General features: G+C 46.7%; 1 protein-coding gene across 1 annotated transcript in view; it reads right to left on the reverse strand.

Annotated features, from left to right (window-relative positions):
- The window catches only part of birc6 (baculoviral IAP repeat containing 6), a 348,945-nt gene that overhangs the window by 235,861 nt on the left and 88,022 nt on the right, over positions 1–25,062 (reverse strand). The window contains 10 exon segments of the mRNA XM_055639933.1: positions 2,885–3,093; positions 5,613–5,827; positions 10,718–10,817; positions 12,119–12,436; positions 12,821–13,008; positions 15,042–15,176; positions 21,313–21,446; positions 22,179–22,326; positions 24,494–24,591; positions 24,754–24,885. Coding sequence (XP_055495908.1) covers positions 2,885–3,093; positions 5,613–5,827; positions 10,718–10,817; positions 12,119–12,436; positions 12,821–13,008; positions 15,042–15,176; positions 21,313–21,446; positions 22,179–22,326; positions 24,494–24,591; positions 24,754–24,885 — 1,677 coding nt within the window.

Consider the following 25,062-nt stretch of genomic DNA (forward strand, 5'->3'; position numbering starts at 1 on the left):
GTGTAGTATGCGATGGCTGATTGGGTGAAAGGTAAGGACTAGGGGGACTCTGTCTTTGTTGCGACTGGGTGGAGGGGGAGCAAGGGCAGAGCTATAGGGTACCGAGGAGACACGAGTGAGGGCCTCATTTATGATGGGAGAGGGGAATTCTCGTTCGCTAAAGAATGAAGGCAACTCGGATGTCCTGGTATGGAATACCTCATCTTGGGCGCAGATGAAGGAATTGGGAGTAGGGGATAGAGTCTTTACAGGAAGCAGGGTGGGAAGAAGTGTAGTTGAGATGGTTATGGGAGTCAGTAGGTTTGTAATAGGCGTCAGTCAATAGTCTATTTCCTGTGATGGAGACGGTGAGATCAAGAAAGGGGACGGTGTCAGAGATGGTCCAAGTGAATTTGAGAGCAGGATGGAAATTGGTGGTGAGGTTGATGAGGTCCATGAGTTCTGTAGGAGGTAGCAACAATGAAGTCATCAATCTATCGGAGGTAGAGTTCGGGGATAGGGCCAGTGTACGCTTGGAACAGGGATTGTTCAACGTACCCTACAATGTGGCAGGCAGAGTTGGGGCCCATGCGGGTGCCCATAGCTACGCCATTGGCTTGGAAGAAGTGGGAGGAGTAGAAGGAGAAGTTGTTATGGGTGAGGACCTGCTCCGCTAGGTGGAGGAAAGTGTTAGTTGACTGAAATTGGATGGTTCTGCAGTGGAGGAAGAAGCAGAGGTCTTTAGTCCTTCCTGGTGGGGGATGGAGGTGTAATAACTGAACGTCCATTGCAAAGATGAGGGAGGGGGGCTCGGCAAGTGGAAGTTGTAATATGTGATGAAGGGAATTTGAGGTATCTTGGACATAGGTCGGGAGAGATTGGACCGGGGGGGATAGGATGGAGTCGAGATACGAGTAATTTCTGTGAGGCAGGAGCAGGCAGAAACAATGGGTCTGCCAGGGCAGTTGTGTTTGTGCATTTTAGTGAACGCTGTGCGGGCTGGGGAATGATAAGGGTGGAGCCTGTGGGAAAGCAGACAGACAACCAGTAGTGATTAAATCAGAAATGATCTGTGAGATTAAGGCCTGGTGCTCATCTGTGGGATCATGGTCCAAGGATAGGTAGGAGGAGGTGTCTGAGAGTTGTCGCCTGGCCTCAGAGGTCAACGCACCAAACTACCACAGCACTACCCTTGTCGATGGGTTTGATTATAATGTCAGGGTTGCTGCAGAGTGAGCGGAGGGCTGTACGTTCAGAGGGGGAGAGGTTAGAGTAGGTAAGGAGAGTGGAAACATTGAGACGGTTGATCTCACGATGAGAGTTAGAAATAGAAAGATCTCGAGAGGGTAAAAGGCCGTTCTGGGAAGTACAAGAGGAGGGGGACCGGTGGAGATGGGAGAAGGGGTTTTCACTGGGTGGTGAGGACTCCTTCCCATAGAAAAAGGCGCAGAGGCAGAGACGACGGAAGAGAAACTCTACGTCATGGCAGACCCGGAACGCGTTGAAGTGGGGGCGCAGGGGAATGAAGGCGAGGCCTCTGCTGCGAAGACCGTTCCGGATCAGAAAGGAGGAGGTCGGGGGGGGGGGTGGGGGGGGGGGAATACATGACAAGGGTGGGGGTTGGGGTCAGAGGAGGGCTGGGAAGTGGAATATGGACTGCAATAGGCCCCAGGAGAGTCAGACCTACGTGGTGTGGGAGTCTGCATGGTGGAGGCTGTGGGCCTGGTGCTGAGCCTGGAACTCGGGTGAGGCGACAGCTCCGGCCCGCTGGTGGGCAGGGGAGAGGCGAGGGCTCGACGGAGTTGCTGGTGGAGGTCTGCGGGGAGAATTAACCTGGGATAGATCCTGTCATGTCCTGGTTATTTTTCCACCTTAATGCTCTTCAAGAGCTCCAACACCACCTCCTCTATAATCTGAAATTGCCCTCAATATTCTCCATACTGATTGCATGGAATAAATAACCCTTGCTCCTATCATTAAGATGGAGACCTAGTTTTAAAAACATACTGTAGTTGACTACTATTTGTACAAAAGGGAAATGTGCAGGTTTATTGAATATATAAGTGCAATGCTCTTCTCCGACCGGGATCCAGAACATCCAGGTTTTTCACCCCAGCCATGAGCAGTAGGGATGAGACTCGTAGCTTATTTAAACCTTCACTAACCCTTTTATAGGAAGAATCCTGCTATAGGAAGGAAGTTAAGCTGGAAAGAGTGCAGCGAAGATTCACAAGGATGCTGCCAGGACTCGAGGCCTGAACTGGAGGGAGAGGTTGGGCAGGCTGGGACTCCATTCCTTGGAGTGTAGGAGGATGAGGTGATCTTATAGAGAGGTGTAGAACATCATGGGGGAAATAGATAGGGTGAATGCATAGAGTCTTTGACCCAGGAATCAAGAACCAGAGAACATACGTTTAAGGTAAGAGGGGAAGATTTAATGGGAACCCGAGTGGCAACTTTTTCTCACAGAAGATGGTGGAATACGGAACAACTTGCTAGAAGAGGTATTTGAGGCAGGTACTATAACAACATTTAAAAGACAATTGGCAGGTTCTCGGATAGGAAAGGTTGAGAAGGATATGGGGCAAACGCAGACAGGTGGGACTAACGTAGATGAGGCATGGGCAAGTTGGGATGAAGGGCCCATTTCTGTGCTGTATGACTGACCCAATGACTTTTACTGTATTTCACTGTAATTTAATAACCTTAGTTTCTTTGTAATCTTGAAGTGTTCTATCTTAATGATAGATCAGAATCCTCAAAATCTGCTTGTACCATTACAACCTGTATTATTTCAACTCTGAATAGAGAACATTTCCTCACTGGGATACTCTGAAACCACCTGCACCAAGACATGGGTATAAAGAAATAAAAGTAGTTGATATTTGCCAAAGATTAAACTAACCTGCATTGTATATCTTCTTGCAGAGCAATCATCATCGTTAACTGCTGTTCCATTTCTGGCTGACTCGCTGAATCATTTTCACCTTTTAGAGGGTCATGTATTAACTTGATCTCACTTTCCCAAGGCAATATGTAGGTGTGCCCATAGTATAGCCCAAGCGGTATCTTAGCTCTTGCATTGGTGCTGCCATAACGCCCAATCACTGTAATCTGCCCAAGGAAAAATTGTTTCAATTAAAGCATATCAATTAAGTAACAATTATCAAACATTCGCATTATAACTTCTCACATTTCATTAGGTTGCCTTCGGCTTAAGCACCCATGTTGTACAGTTATCACGTGTCATTCTCTCGACCCATCCACTCTTTCAGGATGAATCAGTCTTTGACGCTTCAATTTCCTATTTAACAGATTTGAATTTTACTCCCGACCCCTTAATTACAAAGCTTTGTACACACAAAAGGCCAACGGCCTTTCTCCACACAGTGGTGGTGCAGCAGAAGAGTTGCTGCCTGACAGCACCAGGGATCCGGGTGCTGTCTGTACAGTTTGTACCTTCTCCCTTTGGCCGTATTGTATTTTAATTGGCTTCTGTAAATTGTCCTTAGAGTGTAGGATAGAACTAGTGTATGGGTGATCATTGGTCAGCATGGACTTGATGGGCTGAAGGGCCTGTTCCCACACTGTATCTCTAAACTAAACAATGAAGAACATCAGTTGAAATTTACACCCAAGCATTTGTGATCTCAGACTCAATTCTTTGTGGATTGGCCTGACTGGCATCCCACCTTCCAGACTTCATAATCACAAATGTCCAACAATGGGTGTAAGAGTAAGTAAGAGTAAGAGTAAGAGTATATTTAATTGTCATTTGGACCCCTGGAGGTCCAAATGAAATGCCATTTCTGCAGCCATACATTACACACAAATAGACCCCAGACACAACATAATTACATTTTACATAAACATCCATCACATAGCTGTGATGGAAGGCCAAATAAACTTATCTCTCCACTGCACTCTCTCCCCCCCGATGACAGAGTCAAAGTCAAAGCCCCCGGCTGGCGATGGCGATTGTCCCGCGGCCATTAAAGCCACGCCGGGTGGTGCGAGGTCTTGATGTTGGAGCCCCCGGTGTGCGCTCGCAAAGTCCCACATTCCAAGCCGCGCGGGGCAGTGGTGCTAAGCCCCGCTCCAGGAGCTCTTCTACCCCGCAACTCGGGCGGGAGAAGTCGCCGTTGCAGGAGCCCCGAAAAGCGGTCTCCCTCCAGGGATCCGCGGGCTCCCGGTGCCGCCGTCCGCAGACCCGCAGCAGCAGCCTCCGACTCAGCAGCAGCAGCGGCGGCAGCAGCAGCAGCAGCGGCAGCAGCAGCAGCAGCGGCAGCAGCAGCAGCAGCAGCAGCGCAACGCTCCTCCACCGCTCCGGTCTCGGCCAGCTCCGCGACGGTGAGGTGAGTCGGCACCTGAGTCCCCGGCTTCTTCCTGTTGGAGGCCGCTCCTCGTTGCGGCCCCAACGACAGCTGAGACCCGACGAGAAAAGGTCGGGTCTCCAGTGCAGGGAGAGATTCAAAAGTTTCCCCCCCCCCCCCCCCCCCCCACCCCACCCCCACCCCCCACACACACACACCCCCCACATAAAATAACAAAAATTACATTAAAACACAGACAAAAAATAATAAAAACGCGGACAGGCTGCAGAGGCCGCTGCTGACCAGAGTCGCGCCGCCTACCGGACGGTGTAATGGAAATGTGTGGGATTGGGGTATTTTTTTTTACACAGAGGGAAGTGGGGGCACGGAATGCTTTGCCTGGGATGGTGGTGGAGGCTGATGCGATGATAGTGTTTGAGATTTTTGGATAGGCATGTGGAAATGCAAGGAATAGAGGGATATGGATCATGTACAGCCATATGAAATCAGTTCAGCTAGGCATCATCTCTGGGTAGAAGGAATGGGTGATGTTTCGGGTCGAGACCCTTCTTCAGACTGAGTCAGGGGAGAGGGAGATAAGTAAGTGTGTGGTGTGAAAACGAGACAAAGGGGATGAAATCAAGGAAAATGTAGAATAGATCATTGTTGGCTCGGAGAAGTCAACAACAAAGTAACAAAGTAAACGAGGACTGTCAGACCTGTCGGAGAATTGGGAAGAGGGGGAGTGATGGAGATCGAGTTAACCACCTCCAACTGGATCCCACCACTAGCCACATCTTCCCATCTTTCCGATTTCTGCAGAGACCGTTCCCTCTGCAACTCTCCATTGTCAGAGAGAGGCTCAGCGCAAATTGGAAGAACATTTAGTTGAAGGGTCCATTACTGTGTTCTAAGTCCTTCCCATCCATTACAATTGTGGTCAAATTACTAATATTAGCTTCCTAGTTACCCAACAGCTCAAATTAAAAATTCTGAGCCTAAGATTCAAAACTCTGTATAGCCTCTCTCTCACTTAGCCCTTTTATCTTCTCCACTTCTGCCAAAGGACTGACTGTGTACCATCTAAAATCACTTTGACACACCTTTAGCCATCAGAAGCCTCAAATGGGCACATTCAACCTCCCCATCTACCTCTATCATAAAAAAAGTCTTCCTAAAAAACTCATGAGGTCTAGATTTGATTATCATATCAAATTGATATGTTTGTCTGATTTTACTTATGAGATTCCTTGAGATACTGTTATGGGTGATATCAAAGTGAGAGTTGTCGTTGCTTCATTCAATATAGAGCCCACATACCTTCATGAACCTGCAAACAGGTGGTGGCAATAAATCATGAAGAATCAGTGAGTGTGTACTAATATCTGTAGCTACCACTATGCGTCGTCCATCCACTTCCTCTCCCAGCGTCCAAATGTCAATTGATAAGGACGCCAAGTCTGCACAGGTTGGAATCAATATATCGGTCATGAGTATTGGTCTCCCAAAGTCCAGTGTCACAAACCTTCTTGCACCTAAAAACAAAATCAGATTAAAAAAAACAATATAAATTGGTAAACACAGCAAAACCTTTGGTCGAACAACATATGCATCTAATAGAATGACATACCAAGGCTACACAGAACTTTATTCAGCCCACACCAAGATTCCATAACTGACGAGAACACGTTGCAAATACATACAAGAACTAAACTGTTAAAATATAAAAGTGACCAAAGTACTGGAAGTACTTATATCGTCAGACATCATCTGTGGAAAGACAAATAGTTCACGTGTCAAGTCTGCTATCCGTCAACAGAACTGAGAAATAAATCAAGTTAGTGTTAAGTAAGTGGACTAGAAAAATAAAATACAATTAGAGAATAATTACAGCCCAGGAGACAATTGTTTGGATCATTTGTTAGCGCCAGCTTACAACTATAAATTTGTTTTGAATTAAGTTTTCAGGAAAGCAATTATAGTTTTCAGTTTCTATGTGATTTACCCTCATCTATTTTCACTTTTAAGATGTTATGCTCCCAAATAGGCTTACCCACCATGCCCAACTATATATTATACACAAGGTATATTCAGCTATGATCCATCCAATGGCTAAAACTAAGTGTGAGCAACAGACCACTTGATTCTTTGATCCTGGTCACATGTCATTAAGGTCATGACTGTAACAAACTTCACATTCCCATTTCAAATATTTAGGAAAGCCAATGGAACATTGGCATTTGTTGCAATAAATGGAGAATATACAAGTAGGAAAGTATGGGACAACTTTGCAAGGTAATAGCAAGACTGCACATGGAAATCTTGTGTACATGTTTGATGTCCATTATAAAGAAGAAAACAAACAGAAAATACTGGAATAACGTTAGGCAGAATTTGTAGGGGAAAAAAACAATATTTTTGGCCTGTAATGCATTGTCAGAACACAATTTACACTGTGCTTTCATCTTCATGTGGCCTATCTAACTCTTCACTTTCTTTTTTACATCTCTCTATCCCTACTTTGGGATAGGCTAACCATCAACATTCACTATGTCCACAGACTCCAATATTGCTACTGTAGTGCATGGGTCTCAAAATGAGGCAAGTAGTCCGAAGTTTGAGAAGCACTTTACTTTAATTCCTCCCAGTTCAGGGGAAGATGAAACCAGGAAAAGATGGCACCCAAACCCTGCCTTTTATACCCTCCGGCTAAGGACCGCCTCCGGACTGCACCACTCCTGTGCCGAGGGGTTCGGCAGTATAATGGCACGACCCTTAGGAGCCGCCACACTACCTTGATTATACTTCCCTCACCGTTCCTCCTCACCGCCCCTTCTCTCAATTGCGACCTGGCCATAGACCCTAAACATTGGCAGTTTCTCTTTCCACAGATGCTGCCCAAATTATTCAGTTTTTCCAGCATTTCCTATTACTTTGACTTTTAGTTGGTGAGATTGTTGTTATTTTCATTTAAAGTAGAATTATAATTGCATTGGAGGTTGTGCAGAAAATCTTCACTAGATTTCTCATGAAGCGAAAGAGGTTAAGCAGATTGGACTAAAACTCATTGTTGTTTAGAAGGATAATGGGCCTGTCCCACCTAGGCAACTGCAGGAGACTATGCAGTCGCCATATGGTCGCCACATGTTCGCGGATGATTGCCGGGGAGTCGCCTTCATGGTCGTGAGGAGTTCCCGCATTTTGGGAACTAGTTGCGGCCTCATTATGGTCGCCGTGAAGTTTTCAACATGTCGAAAAATTAGCGGTGACTAGAATGAAGCCGCCATGGAGTAGCGAGAATTCTCGAGCCGCAGGTGGGTCGCCAGGTGGACGACGGTTCTCTGAGGTTCTTGTAGGTTGTAGCCGGTGCTGACCGGTGAATTTCATTGCACATTGGGGGAAAAAAAGGAAAGCAGTAGTTTTCAGAACCAAGGATAACCGTCCGTTTTACAGCGCCAATCTTCCAGTTCATCGCAGTGTGTCTATTTCACCTTAGCTATGCACCGTGTGAATTTTTTTAGACAGTGCTCCCCCTCTTGCCCTGTCCCCCGCCTGCATAACGTGCTGGTGAAGGAAGTGATGTGGTTGTGTGTGCGTGTGCATGTTCCACTCTGACAGTTGCCGCTCCAATTGCCAGTTTTTCAGGCGATTGCCGGCAACTCGACAGTCGTTGGCAGTCCGCTGAAATAGAGGGGCGTGGTGGAAAGGGGGATGGTGGAAGAGGGGGGGGGGGGTGTGTGGTTAAAGGGGGGGGGGGGGGGGGGGGGGGGGGTGGTTGCAGGAGACGCAGCTCGCACTCTGCTCACCCCGCACCTTCAGCTTTCGACAGTAGCTCCCGGTCCCACTCTGACTACACTCAGAGGCTTCAGGTTCAACTTAACAGCTCCCGGCTCATCGTGCTGGTCGCTGCAGAAGCAGCCCGCACGCTGTTCTCTGCCCGCAAGATGCTCACGGACTCAGCCCCGCCTCCAGGACTTTATTCTGCACGGGTGCCGGAAGGGGCATTACCTTCATGGTGACAGACAGGTGAGAAGACTAATCCGCTGATCTCACGATTTTTTTAAACCTTCAAAACTTTTCTAATATTTGAACGATCGGAACAAAACTTGTTGCGCTTGGAGCTGAGGAGAACGGTGAGTAGAGTGGCGAAAAAATCCAAGCCATATAGGGTAAAGTTTTTACGCAAATTAAAAAAAAAACACAAACCGGAAGAGAACAAGATGAGAGTTTTAGTAATAGTATTGATATGAGAAGAAAGAAGAATTTCTCCTTTCATTTGTTTATGAATCTCTGGAATTGTGTATTGCAGAGAACGGTGGAAGCTGTGCCACTGAATATATTCAAAGCAGAGATGGAATACCAAGATATGGGGAAAGACCAGGCAGGTGGTGTTGAGAACCTTATTGAATGGCAGAGCAGGCTCCTTCTCCTCTTCTTTCCTCAACTTAAACAAAGTATTTCATTTCTTTATTGTCTTCCCCACAATTCGCATTCAGCAAAACATCTTGGAATGCACAAGTGGAACACAACTCAATAAGTGGTGTACTGATACCATCTGCTCCAGGCTCTAAATAGGCTGCACAAAACAGTAAATTCCAACACGTACATGGGAATCGGTTTAGGATGATATCATCAAGTATCATGAACAAGCAAGCTTGTCTTTATTACCCGTTTGGGCACACATTAAAAAAAAAATTATGATGTAATGATGTACAGGTGCACAACCTTTTATCCGAAAGCCTTGGGACCAGACACTTTTCGTAATTCAGAATTTTTCGGCTTTCGGAATGGAAGATTTTTAGCGTAGATTTTAACGGCTGCCTCAGTGGTAGAGTGCTCGGCTCGTATCCGCAAGGTCGCGAGTTTGCGCCTCGATCCCGGCAGTTACTTGATCGCGAGTTTGAGTCTTCAATGTAGATTTTTCTTGCAGAATAGGAGAGAATAGGGAGGGTTAGGCTGGGATCATTCTCTGCGAGATGATCTTAGTGCGGGAGACAAGTATAGGAGAGGTGTACTGACTGTGTGGGCAGAACTTTGGAAGTGATTGCCCACCATTCTCAAAAGCCGCTGTGTCTCCCTGTCCCTCCAACTCCAGAGGAATCCGCTCTCCGATGGGCCGCTACGGCGACAAGTGGCAGTTCGCCCACAGCCCAAGCTGCGGCCCCTCATCCGCAACCCGGGTTCCTCTGGAGTTGGAGCGGGGCTGGGCTAGAGTTGTTGCTGGCTGTGAGTCTCTGGGATCTCCGTGCTTGCAGTGGGCCTGGGGGTCGGTGTCCCGATGAGGGGGCGCAGCTCGGGCTGTGGGTGAACTGCCACTTGTCGCTGTAGCGGCGCATCGGGGAGCGGCTTCTGGTGGTCCTGACGTCTCTCAGCTCCTGTCCAGGGGGACGGCCGGAGACGTCAGGACCAACAAGAACCCGCTCCCCGATGCGCCGCTACAGCGACAAGTGGCAGTTCGCCCACAGCCCGAGCTGCGCCCCCTCATCCGCAACCCGGGTTCCTCTGGAGTTGGAGCGGGGCTGGGCTAGAGTTGCTGCTGGCTGTGAGTCTATGGGATCTCCGTGCTTGCAGTCGGTGTCCCGTTGGTCCTGACGTCTACGGTTGGTCCTGACGTCTCCGGTCACCCCCTGGAATGGAGCTGAGACTGGGAACTGTACCGCCCTTGCCCCCTCCCTCTGCAACTGCAAACAACCCCACAGTTCCCAGTCTCAGCTCCTGTACAGGGGGTGGCCGGAGACGTCACAGCCCGAGCCATCAGCTTCTGTCCCTACGGGGACAGCGGAGAGCGTGTTCCTCTGGAATTGGAACGGGGCTGGGCTGCTGCTGGCTGTGGGTCTCTGGGATCTCCGTGCTTGCAGTGGGCCTGGGGGTCGGTGTCCCGTTGGTCCTGACGTCTCCGGTGACTGGCACTGGCTCCAACATGAAGACAGTGCAAAGCCCTCGCGCCGGTGCAATGAGCGGGGAGCTGGAGAGGGGAGGGAAGGGGTCACACACATGGCCGGGAAGCAGAGGGGTGTAGGTGGGGTGAAACTGAAGGGAGCGACAATCTGCTGCTGCCTGCCTGCTGTTAAAAAGTTCCCACCATGGGAACTTTTTAACTCAGCGGGCAGACAGCAGCATATTGTCAATTATTAACCCTCCCGCGCAATATACCCTCACCTTCTCTTTTATGAATGGGGATTTAGTTCCCCTTTCTTCGAGGACCGACCGGAGGTTCCGCTGTCACCTCTGCGGGCCGCCCTCGGTGAACGTTTTCAAGGACCTTTCTTCAAGGACTGAAAAAATGTCGCTATTCGGAGGTTTTCGTTATTTGGATCTTCGGATAAAAGGTTGTGCACCTGTACCTGCACTCAAAACAATGCAGGAGTCGATGATTTCAGGTAGAAGAAAATACCAAAACTTATAAATATAAAAAACATCACTACCTGAGTGCATGCGTTCAATGATAATTGATTGATGTGGTGGGGGCTGAAGCAGATGTGAAGCATGAGAAATTGCCAGTGCTAGACCAGTACCCAGTGGACTCTGCAAAACAAAACAAAACATTAAAAACCATAACTTTAAAAAACACACAAAATATTAAGAATATGGCACACACCTACTACACCTTATTTGGGAATCTAACATAATACCAAACATATTTTTGTGGAGCTTTTCAAACAAACTAGCCAAAAACAAAAATAAATGACGTCTGATCATTATCATTTTACCCCCACATATTAACGATATAAAATGTGGAAATAAAGCAGTCTGCATGGCTTGCAATATTTGAAGAGATACAGTTCAAAAAACAATTTATGTGTTTCAATGCGGCAATTAGCATGGTAGCTTTTCCCGAGACAGAAGGTAACAAGAGAAAATTGGTCCCAAAACTCTACAAATTTCTCTGCAGTTGTTCATCTGTGTAGGAAGGAACCAGATCAGACAGCATCGCTAGAGATGAAGGAATGGGTGACTTTTCGACCCGAAATGTCACCTATTCCTTTTTTCCAGAGATGCTGCCTGGCCCACGGAGTTACTCCAGCTTTGTGTCTTTCCTCACGCGACGTTTTAACTAATGTGTTCTGAACTTCCATATTTGAAGAACAAAACGCTAACAAACGTTTAGACCTGCTCTTACACTTTCATACCCCCAAACAAATGTTGCCTTCCACCATCAATGTATTGGTACATAGTCCTCATACCCTTTTTTGGCTCAAGAGGTTTGTTCAATTCTGTCAGCAAATGCCAATTATTGTTCAGATTACACATCAAGCACAAGTTAACAGCAGATAAACTGACAAGGTGATGCTGGAAAAGTACACATCAGTGGCTACCCGACTCGTTAACACATGCCAAGTTACAGTCAAAGTCATACAGCACGGAAACGGGCCTTTTAGCTGAACTTGTCCTTGCTGACCAAAATGCCCCATCTCAGCTATTCCCATTTGCCTGCATTTGGCCCATTTCCCTGTATCTTTCTTCTGCAGAATCATTTTTGCCATAAAGAAAATTCAAGCTATTCTAGCTGCCATACTTCTTTCCCCACATCATTTTATGAATATCTAACTTGCATCATCTAACAGTTAATGAAATTGATTACATGGTTGATTGGAAGTGTACATATGTTCTCGAATCGGGTTTCTTCAGCCACTTCAGATTTGCACTGCTGTTAGCCATAGCGTCATACAGTGTGGAAACAGGCCCTTTGGCCCAACTTGCCCACACCTTCCAACATGTCCCAGCTACACTATAGTCCCACCTGCCCACGTTTGGTCCATATCCCTCCAAATCTGTCCTATCCATGCTTTTTAAAGAACAAATGAGTGTGTAACCCCCAGACATACCGTTTTGGACTTGTTGGTATTTTTTGAATGAATGGCCACAGTGACTGGATGAGGATCAACTACTGAGCCAGGGAAGAGCTGTGCTAGCTCTGCACTTATTGCTGCAGAGACTGCCTCATTGGGTGGTGTTAGTGGAGGTGTCATGAACAGTGGTGTTGTTTTTGGAGTGGGAGGAATGACATCAGCAGGATGTATAAAAAAGCCAGGTGCTGAGGAGGCACTGGAAGGCACCGAGTTGTGAATAGGTCCGACTCCAGGTGGTGCTGCTGCCACTGCCGCTGCCGTAGTCTGATGCAACTTGGCTTCCAGCTTGGCTTTCTGTTGTATTCAAAGAAAGAGTAGTCCATTAAACTACTTTGTTACAGCTCAAAAGGGTTCCAATTATCATTTAGAACACAACAAGGAAAATGAAGTTCAATTTTAGGATGCAATTCGTGTGTGAGGCAACGACTAATTGTCATTAACTTCCCTAAAACCAGGTCTCTCTCTGCCTTCCACACTCCTCCACCCCCCCCACTTGAACAACATACGAAACTAAATGCTCTCATTTCATATGGAAATCTAAATACTACTCGGATCATTAGCGAGTGTATTAAATACAATGGTAACATCATTTAAATCTTGAGGGTTAAGTAAAAATCAGAGCTAAATTTTAATCAGTTTCAGGAACTGAAAAGAAAGTTTCAAAACTTAATTCCCCACCTGCTGTTGAAGTTTTAACAATTGCTGTTGTTTCTCCTGTAGAACCTGCAATTGTTGCTCTGCTGAAGCCATAGCATGGGAAAGGGATTGAAGGGCTACTTGAGCTGCTGAACTGAGTGCAGTTGAAGCTTCTCCCACAGTACCAGTTGTGAGCCCACCCACTATTCCTGTAAGGCCAAAGCCACTCACTGCAGAAGTAAACAGAAATGGTCATATTACAAGTTAACATATAGCAATGATTCAACCTGTGATGTGAAAGATATAGTATACATTTAACGTGATAGACTTGGCTAACATTCAAACTCCTACAATACTTTTGATTTTAAAAATTGTTCTCAGTGAAATGCAGTCTTGATCATGAATCAGTCAGAATCAATCCAAGTCTGTCATCTTCACGGGCAATTTTAACTTCAGAATATATTTTCACTTAAATACATTTTGGGACAATAAGCGAGTTCGGTATTCCGAAATGCAAGGAATCATGGGATTTGTCAAAGGGTCATTCGAGAGAAAAAAAAGTGAACAGGGGTGACTGGTAGCGGGGGAGAGCGGAGTGTAACAGCGAGAGAGGGGGCAGATGTGAGTGGGAAACAGGGGTAGAGACTGGACCGGCAGGGAGACGGTGAGAGGTGGGGGAGAAAGAGGGGTGAAAGACGTGCGTAGGGAGACAAGAGAGAGGTTTCAGTTAGACTGACAGCCACTGGTAAAGCCATGGCTCGTTGCTTCTAGGAGAGTCGAGAAAATGTCCTCTATCGAGAGAATGCAACTTCAGAACCCTTGTCTCGACCGCACGGCTTCATTCCGAAGCCAGTGAGTGCACGGAGAGGCAGCAATGAAATAAAAGTCATTGCAACGGGTCTCTTCTGCGGCACTGCACGTACGACTGAACTTCCAGCTTCTAGTGAACGTCCAAAAGTGAACGATTGCAAACAGATCAATGGTGACACAGTGATGCCATCGACTCTCTGCACAGATAACTCTTCCCCAGTCAGCCGGCTCCTGAGCAACTAGGCAACACCACCTGGAGCCCGCCAGCCAAGGGTAGGAGAGACTGAAGAAGACCCACAAGGCTTTTGCTTTGGAAAAGTTATTGTGGAATAAGTGGCGAGCACTGGAGATTTCCGCAGGTGCAAGGAACAAATGACCTAAAGTTTGCGTTGAGTGAACTGCGTGTTGTTATTGTCCTCGTCCTCGCCGTACGCCAGCATTTTGGGAGAGTGGTTGGAGATCCCAGCTTCAGCTCAGTCAACATCGGTCATATTATCCAGACAGGCGGCGGGGGATCAGCAGCTGATGCGAGGCATCGGCGATGCTCTGGAATCCTAGCCTGCTGCCGCCGAGCAGCGGGTAGAGGAGTAAGCGCCCGACAGGTGAGCGGCCCCGCGGTAGCTAGTGCCTCTCCGCACGCCGCTAGAAGAACTGACACCTCTACTTCCCGGGTCGGGCGCTGCCTCCAGCCACTCACAAAACGCCCGTGAACGGCAAACGACGAGGACGGTAAGAACACTCAGTTCACTCAACGCAAACTTTAGGTCATTTGTTCCTTGCGCCCACGTAAATCCACGCCCCCATCCATCCCTACCACGGCGCAAAAGTCTAATGTGTAGGAAGTCTGAAGGAGGGTCTTCTATCCAGAGGTGCTGCCTGTCCTGCTGAGTTACTCTTGCATTTTGTGTCTATCTTCAGTACTAAAGTGCAAGGTGCCTTAAACGATCTGAAATGGAACCCACCAAATGCCCTTCAACAATAAGGCACCGTGAGGTTGTGGTTGAAAGTTTGGGAGGAGTTGTAAGCAGCGAGGGGGAAGGTGAATAATAAAGTGCTGGATGATATCAGCGTGTCAGGCGATACATCTGAGAAGAGAGGACAGACTATGCTTCAAATCACGACCTTTCTTCAGATCAGGAAGAAAGTAACTTCAGCTGAGTGATGCCTTTGCAATTCCCCAAATAAACAGAACAGTAATACATTTCTGTGGGAAGGAACTGCAATGCTGGTTTACACTGAAGTTAGACACAAAAAGCTGGAGCAATTCAGCCACTGAGAATTATTATCTCCAGTGACCTTTGACCTGGGGAGGCGCTTATTGGTGGCATATGGCAGGTAACAGCGAGTTACAAATGGAACATTCCTATTACCCATCCCAATTAGGAAGAGAGGCGAGCAGAATTAGCTCAGTAAAAAAGACTCCTTCCCCATCAATCAATATGCATCAACTTACTCGCATCATCTCTCTCCACTCTTGTGCCATCACTTGTTGAAATGCAAGTGAAATGGAGCGGTTCCACCTCTAAAAGTCCGGTTAGAGCTGTGAAACTGCCCTCTGCTGCACCGCTACTGCTCATCTTTCCATTCCCTGCAAAAAGAGTACACATTTAAAATTACGTAGATGCTCCTGAGATGGCCACAGATTTTTAAAAAAAATCACAACTTACATTTTCTGTCTACAAAATGTATCACAGTGGATGCATAACATTGATCACCTCCTAAAACAATTTGCACTGTACATCATTAATTTGCACTTGCACTTAAGATCAAAGGTACCAAATTTGAACATTTCTTCAGTTTATGTTCCACGATAACTTTCATGGGATTTGTTTTTGAGTTTAGTCTATAAATATACACTTATTATGAGGAAAATTGATTACATGCAGAGACGAGATTAATATATCTTGGCATGCTTGGCATAGACACTGTGTGCAGAAGTGCCGGTTCCTATGCTATACTTTTCTATGTTCTATAATGGAACTCGTGTAACTGAAATCTGCTTCATTTATACTGTGGCAGGATTTTGTAGCATTTGTTGGTATTGTACCCAACTTTTGACGCACAACTTGTCATTCAGCATGGGCAATGAAGGTGGGGGTTGGAAATGGGCAAAGGCTAGTTTGAGAACTCCAGGACGGCACGGCGGCATAGCAGTAGCGCTGCTGCCTTACAGCGCTAGAGGCCAGGGTTAGATCTTGATTACGGGTGCTTGTCTGTATGGAGTTTGCACGTTCTCCCCGTGACCTGCATGGGTTTTCTCCCAGATCTTCGGTTTCCTACCACACTCCAAAGATGTACAGGTTTGTAGGTTATGAATGGAAAATTGTCCCTAGCGTGTGTAGGGTAGTTTTAATGTGCAGGGATCACTGGTCGATGCGGACTCGGTGGGCCGAAGGGCCTGTTTCCGCGGTGCATCTCTAAACTAAACTAAATCCATAGCCCAGAAGTCCAAAAAACTGCCTGAACAAATCTCTAAAGAAATGCTAATCTGCAGCATAGGTACCACAGCAAATATACCACTGATGCTTTTTCAGGATCAACTGAACTAGTACTCCAAACACATAAAATACTTCTGATCACGAGTGCAAACGAGGTGGTACTGCAAAAAGTGCTGAACCATGGAAAACACAAGATCTTCTAATATAAGGCAACTGAATCTGCAAATGTAAACTCTTTTAGTACTCTAATTATTGATCAGCATGGCAAACATTTTCCAACCTAATCGTTCTACTCATTCTGTGGAACTGGCAGATGGAATTTAATCCTGACAAATATAAGACAATAGAGGGTAGAACATAGTCAGTAAATGATAGAGGGAAGACGTTAGCAAGGATAGAAGAATGTCTGAATGGCAGAAAGCAAAGGGGGGCTTTTCTGGTTGGCTGCCAGTGACTAGTGAAGGTCCGCAGGAGTCGGTGCTGGGGCCGCTACTCTCCACAATGTGCATCAATCATTTGGATGAGGGGATTAGACAATAGACAATAGGTGCAGGAGTAGGCCATTCTATGTGATCATGGCTGATCATCCCCAATCAGTACCCCGTTCCTGCCTTCTCCCCATATCCCCCGACTACACTATTTTTAAGAGCCCTATCTAGCTCTCTTTTGAAAGCATCCAGAGAACCGGACTCCACCGCCCTCTGAGGCAGAGAATTGCACAGACTCACCACTCTATGTGAGAAAAAGTGTTTCCTCGTCTCCTTTCTAAATGGCTTACCCCTTATTCTTAAACTGGGGCCCCTAGTTCTGGACTCCCCCAACATCGGGCAACATGTTTCCTGCCTCTAGCATGTCCAAACCCTTGATAATCTTATGTTACAATAAGATCCACTCTCATCCTTCTAAACTCCAGAGTATAGAAGCCCAGCTGCTCAATTCTCTCAGCATATGACAGTCCCGCCATCCCGGGAATTAACCTTGTGAACCTATGCAGCACTCCCTCAATAGCAAGAATGTCCTTCCTCAAATTAGGGGACCAAAACTGCACACAATACTCCAGGGGTGGTCTCACTAGGGGCCTAAACAACTGCAGACAGACCTCTTTGCTCATATACTCGACTCCTTGTCATAAAGACCAACATGCCTTTCTTCGCTGCCTGCTGCACCTGCATGCTTACTTTAATTGACTGATGAACAAGGACCCCCCAGATCCTGTTGTACGTCCCCTTTTCCCAACTTGACACCATTTAGATAGTAATCTGCCTTCCTGTTTTTGTGTCCAAAGTGGATAACCTCACATTTATTCACATTAAACTGCATCTGCCATGCATCTGCCCACTCACCCAACCTGTCCAAGTCACCCTGCATTCTCATAGCATCCTCCTCACAGTTCAGTGCCACCCAGCTTTGTGTCATCTGCAAATTTGCTAATGTTATTTTGAATTCTTTCATCTAAATCATTGATGTATATTGTAAATAGCGGCGGTCCCAGCATCTAGCATTGCAGTACCCCACTAGTCACTGCCTGCCATTCTGAAATCTGCTATCCAAATGTGTCGCTATTTCATCTTTTATAATTGACTCCAGCATCTTCCCCACCACCGATGTCAGGCTAACTGATCTATAATTCCCCGTTTTCTCTCTCCCGCCTTTCTTAAAAAGTGGGATAACATTAGCTACCCTCCAATCCACAGAAACTGATCCTGAATCTATAGAACATTGGAAAATGATCACCAATGCATCCACAATTTCTAGAGCCACTTCCTTAAGTACCCTGGGATGCAGACAATCAGGCCCTGGTGATTTATCAGCCTTCAGTCCCATCAGTCTATCCAACACCATTTCCTGCCTAATGTGGATTTCCTTCAGTTCCTCCGTCACCCCAGATCCTCTGGCCACTAGTATATCAGGACCACGTAACTCGCAGTTCATGGCTGCACGTTGAAAATCCTGCGCTGCAGGAGCAAAGGCATTATGACGTCATCCAGCTCGCTTCAGCACGATAGATTTTAAAAAGATGTCAGATTGGTGAACAATTTTAGTAAAAAAAACTCTGGAAATAATGAATCAAATTTTCAGATGAGGGGATTTTTGAAATCATGAGGTAAATCTCTACCGGAATATGTAAGAATTTCACCGTTACCACGTCGGGTTTTCGAGGAGATTTGAATCAAAGAAAAAGTTCAAGCAAGCAAACATCCCCGCAAGTAACCATCCAAGATCAGAGTTTTATATTATAACTAGACCAAGTGCAGACCCATTGGGTCTGTTCCAACGCGCGGTTGCGGGGGGCCGGGCGGCCTTAGGCGTCACATACACGCTAACCACCCCCACATACACTAACCCCCCCCTTGATATATTAATATTAGAGGCAGCACCTACCCAGGTCATAGACCCGGCCTTCCCACCAGGCGCCTGGCCCGAGCTCAGGCGTGGACCAGAGCGAAGCCCAAAGCGATCTGAGGACGGTGAAAAGCAGCGAGGGGGACCAGCCGATCGTGGCTTCCGCAAGGGGAAGCGCACCCACCGGCATGACAGACCGGACCGGGGGGGAGCAGACGATCTGGCCGGGGAGACGGAGAGGAGGTCGTCCCCTGTGATGGGTAGAGAGAGGGGGGAGGGGGGAGGAGGTGAGAAGAGGTTGGGGGGGGGGGGGGGGGGGGGGGGGGGGGGGGGGGGGGGGGAGGGGAGTCAGGCGAGTGGTGGGCTGCGAAAAGCGGAGAGAGAATAGGACTCTGGAAACCCGCAGCTGCAGTGAGCGCGAGTCGTGGCGACATGTGCTGGGGGGGGGGGGAGGAAGGGGGGAGGAAAAGTGGAGAGAGAACAGGAAGGGGGGGGGGAGAGAGGGAAGACCCGCAGCTGCAGTGAGAGCGCGCTGGGGGAGGGGAGTGGGGGGCACAGGAAGGGGGCTGGGGGGGGGGGGGGGGGGGAGAGGAGGAGGGGGGGGGGGGGGAAGAGGATGGGGGGGAGAGAGGAAGGGGGGGGAGAGAGAGGGGGGGAGAGAGGAAGGGGGGAGGGGGGGGAGGAGAGGGGGAGGAGAGGAGAGGGACAAGGCGGAGGGCGGACTCAGCGAGCAGGCGGCTCGGATGGGGCCGACTGTGAAAGGCCAGCGAAAAAGGTTCTCGCTTGAGAGGGTTGAGAGCAGATTTACGAGGATGTTGCCAGGACTTGAGGAACTGAGCCAAAGAGAGAGGTTGAGCAGGCTGGGGCTATATTCCTTGGAGCGCAGGATGATGAGATGTGATCCGATGTGAGGCATACAAAATCATGAGAGTAACAAATCAGGTAAATGCACAGAGTCTCTTGCCCAGAGTAGGGGAATCGAGAATCAGGAGACATAGGTAGGTTGAGCGGTGAAAGATTTAATGGGAAGCCATGGGGTAAATTTTCACACTAAGAGTGGTGGGTGTATGGAATAAGCTGCCAGAGGTGGCAGTTAAGGCAGATACTATCGCAACGTTTAAGAAACATTTAGAAAGGTACTTGGTTAGGATAGGTTTAGAGGGATATAGGCCAAAAGCAGGCAGGTGCGACTAGTGTCGATGGAGCACATTGGTCGATGTGGGCATTGGGCCAAAGTGCCTGTTTCCACGCTGTATGACTCTATTTGGACAGACTAGGAACGGAGGCCACCGTCTCAGAATGAAAGGACGTACCTTTAGAAATGAGATCAGGAGGAATTTCTTTAGTCAGAGACTGGGAAGTATTGTGGGGGTCAAGGGCAGCACAGTGGTGGAGTTGCTGCCTTACAGCACCAGAGACGCAGGTTGCTGGCTGTATGGAGTTTTACGTCTCCTTGGGATCACATGGGTTTTATCCGGATGCTCTGGTATTCTCCCACACTCCAAAGACACACAGGTTTGTAGGGAAATTGGCTTCTGCAAATTTACCCAATATGTAGCATTGTGTTGGTGTACAGGGAGATAGCTGGTAGACGTGGACTCGGTGGGCCAAAGGGCCCGTTTCCACGTCGCATCTCTAGTCTAAAATATAGAGCAGGGGGGGGATATGATTGCTGGTACATAGTTCCTTGAAAGTGGTGTCATGGGTAGTTATTGGGTCAAGCCTTTCAGTACATTGGCCTTCATCAGCCACAGTACTGAGGATGTTATCTTATAGTTGCTTAAGGCATTGATGAGGTTGCATTTGGAATATTGTACTCAGTTTTGGTCAACCTGCTGAAGGAAAGATGTTGTTAAACTGAATAGAGTGCAGAGAAGATTTTGAGGATTTTGCCAGGACTTAAGGACCTGAGCTATAGGAAGAGGTTGAACAGTCTACACCAGGGGTGGGCAACCTTGTTCTGCATAGGGGCCGGGCGGCATGTCTGTGAGCGGATGGCGGGCCACATCTACCACGTGTTCACACGGATCCCGCCCCTTCGAGGACACCACCCGGAGCACTGGCCCCTAGTTACGGGAGCTCACCAACATGGCGCATCTACGGACCATTGCCTTGGCTCTGTCCTGAAGGCAGTGGCTCAAATACTCACACTAACTCGTCCCCGGCCTATTGACAACCCTGATCCCGACAGTGAAGCCCAGACACAGAAGGTGCGCGGGCGGCCATCTCGGCTGCTTTGCGCAGGATGCGGTACAGCCAGCGCTCGGAGCTCGGCAGCTCTGCAATTGCAGCCGCCAGCGCAAGCTCCTTGCATCCTCGGGCCGGGGAGGTACTAGAGATGAAGGAAGTCTGCGAGCCGGATGAATACGGAAAAAAAACCGCCTGCAGGCCGGATGATTTCGCGTTACGGGCCGCATTCGTCCCAGGGGGCATAGGTTGCCGACCCCTGTTCTACGCCTTTATTCTTTGCACTGGAGCGCAGGAAGATGAGGAGTGTATAAGTTCATGAGAGGAATAGATAGGTAGGTGCACAGAGTATTTTATCAAGAGCAGGGGAATCATGAACCTGAGGGGCTAATTTTCACACAGAGGGTGGGGTACATGGAATGAGCAGCCAGGGGAGTTATATGTTGGCAGGTACTATAACAATATTTAAAAGACAGTTGGGACAGGTTCATAGATTGGAAAGGTTGAGAAGGATATGGGCCAAACGCAGACAGGTGGGAATTGTGTAGATGGGACATATTTGTCAGCAAGTTCCATGCTGCATGATTCCATGTTCTATAACAGGGTCGATAGTCAAAATCTTTTTACATGGTAGGTATATCAAAAACAAGAGGGTTTAACAACAGGTTTAAAGTAAAAAAAATACAGGAAAAACAGTTCCATTAACATGAAAGAACATCTATTGGCTTTAGAAATATAGATCACCTGTCCACTTACCTGATAATATATCAGAAAGATCTATTTCATCAGATTGTACACCAACGTTGCTATTACAAGCATTTTTACAGGATGAACCACACATTTCTAAATCGAACAGAACGGGATCAAATGGAGAGCTGTACAACCCGTACCTAGAATTTCAAAACAGTTCATCAAATATACTAATTGGAAGCCAAAATTAAACAAAATCATTTTTTTTAATATTTAAACCATTCATGTAACCTTCATAACCACTAAGCAAGCAGCATATATTTTAAAATGCTAAAGAATGGATGGTTTTAAAAATACAAATGCAATTTATTTAATTTGTGATTTCTATCCTACATAAGTTCATATGTTCCCAGAGCAGAATAAGGCCATTCGGCCCATCAAGTCTACGCCATTCAATCAAGGCTGATCTATCTTTCCCTCTCACCCCCCCATTCACCTGCCTTCGCCCCATAATCTCTGACATCCTTACTAATCAAGAATCTATCCGTCTCTGCCTTAAAAATATCCATTGACTTGTACTCCAGATCCATTTGCGGCAATAAATTCCACACATTTACTACCTTCGCACTAAATAAATTCCACCTCATCTCATAGAGAAAATCATAGTGTGAATGGTTTAGATGGGGTGCAATTTGTCAAAGGTGTTCAGGAGAGTTTTCCCCAGCAATATGTTGAAGACCCCACACATGGGAGGGCAACTGATCTAGTCTTAGGAAATTGGGAGGTGCAAGTGGATGAAGTGTTTGCAAAGAGTCTTGTGTAGGTGAACCTCGAGTATTTTTATCCAGCAACAGCATTAAACCGATGGAAGGACAACATGTGCTATTTAATGTAAAGCCCGTTTGGTGAGTGTGCAATTCTGTTTCACTTGCCTAGTTTGAAGTAAAGCTTCAAGAGGTGTGAGCCGGTCTTGCAACTGTTTGGAAACGGTGGTGAGGAGGGTTGCACAAACTGTACTGCATCCGGCCAGATCTTCATCCTTGACATAGTTCAGTAGCACAAAGTACCAAAACACCGAACCTTTCGCCATCAAGAAAAACCACAATCATTTCTAGTACCAAACCATTTTTGTAGTGAACATGAACGTAGCAGTTAAAGAAATACGAAACAATACCTTACAGAAACACCACTCTGGGGAGTATTGTCGAGCAGAGGGATCTAGGAGTACAGGTACATAGTTTGGTGAAAGTGGCATTACAGGTAGAAAAGGTTGTTAAGAATGCTATTGGCACATTGGCCTTCATCAGTCAGCGTATTGAGTAGAAGAAGGGTTAGGAGGTCATGTTGCAGTTATACAAGACATTGGTGAGGCCACATTTAGAGTATTTTGTTGAGTTCTGGGCACCATGTTAGATGTTATTAGGTTGGAAAGGGTGTAAAAAAACATTTACGATGATGTTGCCAGGGCTCGAGGGCCTGAGCTATCGGGGGAGATTGGGCAGACCATTCCTTGGAGCGCAGGAGGATAAGGGTGATCTTTTAGAGGTGCACAAAATCATGAGAGGAATACATCAGATAGATGAACAGAGTCTCTTGCCCAGAGTAGGGGAATCGAGAACCAAAGGATGGAGATTTATGGTGAGAAGGTAAGGATTTAATAGCCCTCAATAGGAACCTGATGAGTAACTTTTTCCACACAAAGGGTGATGGATGTATGGAATGAGCTGCCAGAGGAGGTAGTTAAGGCAGGTACCAAAGCAATGTTTAAGAAACATTTAAACATGTACCTGGATTGGACAGGTTTAGAGGGATATGGGCCAAACACAGACAGGTGGGATCAGTGTAGATAGGACATGTTGACCAGTGTGGGCAATTTGGGCCAAAAGGACTGTTTCCATCCTGTGAGACTCTGACACTTTGAAAAATGAAGCACAAATATAGGAACAGACTGGTTTGGCTGAGTGATCTGTATTTCTAAGCAATTCTTGGATATTATATAACTGTATTCGGGATCTGACCACATCATACCAATAGCAGAGCTGGTGGAACTTCTGCCTCACATCACCAGAAACCCGGGTTCTATACTGACCTCGTGCTATCTGTCTGGAGCTTGCAAATACTCCGTGACTGCATGGGTATCCTCCGGGTGTTTCAATTTCCTCCCACATCCCAAAGATGTGCAAGTGCGTCATTTAATTGGCCATGAAAAATTGCCCCTGATATGTATGGAGTCTGTGTGACAGTGGTATAACATAGAACTAGTGTGAAGGGGTGATTGTTGGTCAGTGCTCACTTGGTAGACCCAAGGGCCTGTTTCCATGCTGTATCTGTAAACTTAACATACCCATCAAGTCGTGAAACTTTTTAAACCTACACCAATCAGTCTAATTAGCAGACTCAGTGACAGTCCTTAAACCAGGGGTACCCAACCTTGTTCGTCCCGTTTACCCCTGGCAACTTTAATAGCACATAACAATGTTATTTCACTTATTTATGAACTAATGATGAACAGATACCAAGAACACCGTCAGTCAATGAGAAAAAAATATGTAAATTTACCCCAGGTTTAGAAACTCTTGACTTAAAGTCTGGAGCAGATTCAAGCTAAGAACACTTCACATACTTATTCATTTATTTATTTATTTATATAAAAGAGGTGAATCAAAACAATTCACACGCAAGGTCAAGCAACAAGATACGAAAAGTGATAAATTATTCCCAAATGGGCCGAGCATTTGTCTTATATCTGATGATCAAGCAGAAAATAATAGAATTGTAACCTGCCATGAATGTCCTGGTTTTTATTTTACATCTTGAATGGGTAGTTGATAACACGGTGGCGCAGCGGTAGAGTTGCTGCCTTACAGCGCCCGAGACCTGGGATCGATCCCGACTACAAGTGCTTGTCTGTACCTTCTTCCCGTGACATTGCGTGGGTTTTCTCCGGATGCTCCGCTTTCCTCCCACACCCCAAAGACGTACAGGTTTGTAGGTTAATTAGCCTGGTATAATTGTAAATTTCCCCTTGTGTGTGTGTCTGATAGTGTTAGTGTTTGGGGATCGCTGGTGGGCCCGGACTTGGTGGGATTAAGTGCCTGTTTTCGCACTGTTTCCCTAATCGAAAATAAACTAATCAGGGTGGACGGTGGGCTGGAGGGCGCGTTTCTCTGCTGTATCTTTCAATCAGAAAAAATGTATCTTCCTAAAATAATGACTGCATACTTATCAAGTGAACAAGCGAACCTACCACCAGTTGCTGCAGCAGGCAAGTATGGCAAATTCTCAAGTAAAGCTTTCAAGAGAGCTCCTCCAAAACCTAACTGGCTTGGGTCTGCTTTCCCATTACTGAAAAGAATAAACAATTTACTGTCAGTGTGATGCAAACGAGGTATGAAGAAAATTTCATTTTTAAGATTCATTCATTACAGGCCTTAAATTTAAATAAATGTATAATTAATTTGTGTTGGAAAACAAGTTTCTATTAAAAACAAACAAATTTTTGCTGACCTTATACAGAGTGCAAGGAACCGGGCACATTTATGAGCGATACTGCGACCAGCCTCAAAGAAGCAAACTCGCACAATGCCAGTTAGTCGTTTCTTGGTTTTTAAGTGTAGACTTTCTTTGCCATCTCTGAAACTGTATTTAAAAAGTAATGGAATATAAAATACTTCATTTCACACATACACAGATCCATAAAGTTGTCATTTGACATTCCAATGTCCTTGCAAAAGGTTTTTGAAAGAGATGGTGATGGAAATAGTGGATGCACTGGGTCCATCAACAGAATCCGTCAGATCATTCCCTTGGATTGCA

Source organism: Leucoraja erinacea, chromosome 8, assembly GCF_028641065.1.
Source record: "Leucoraja erinacea ecotype New England chromosome 8, Leri_hhj_1, whole genome shotgun sequence".
NCBI classification, from domain to species: domain Eukaryota; kingdom Metazoa; phylum Chordata; class Chondrichthyes; order Rajiformes; family Rajidae; genus Leucoraja; species Leucoraja erinaceus.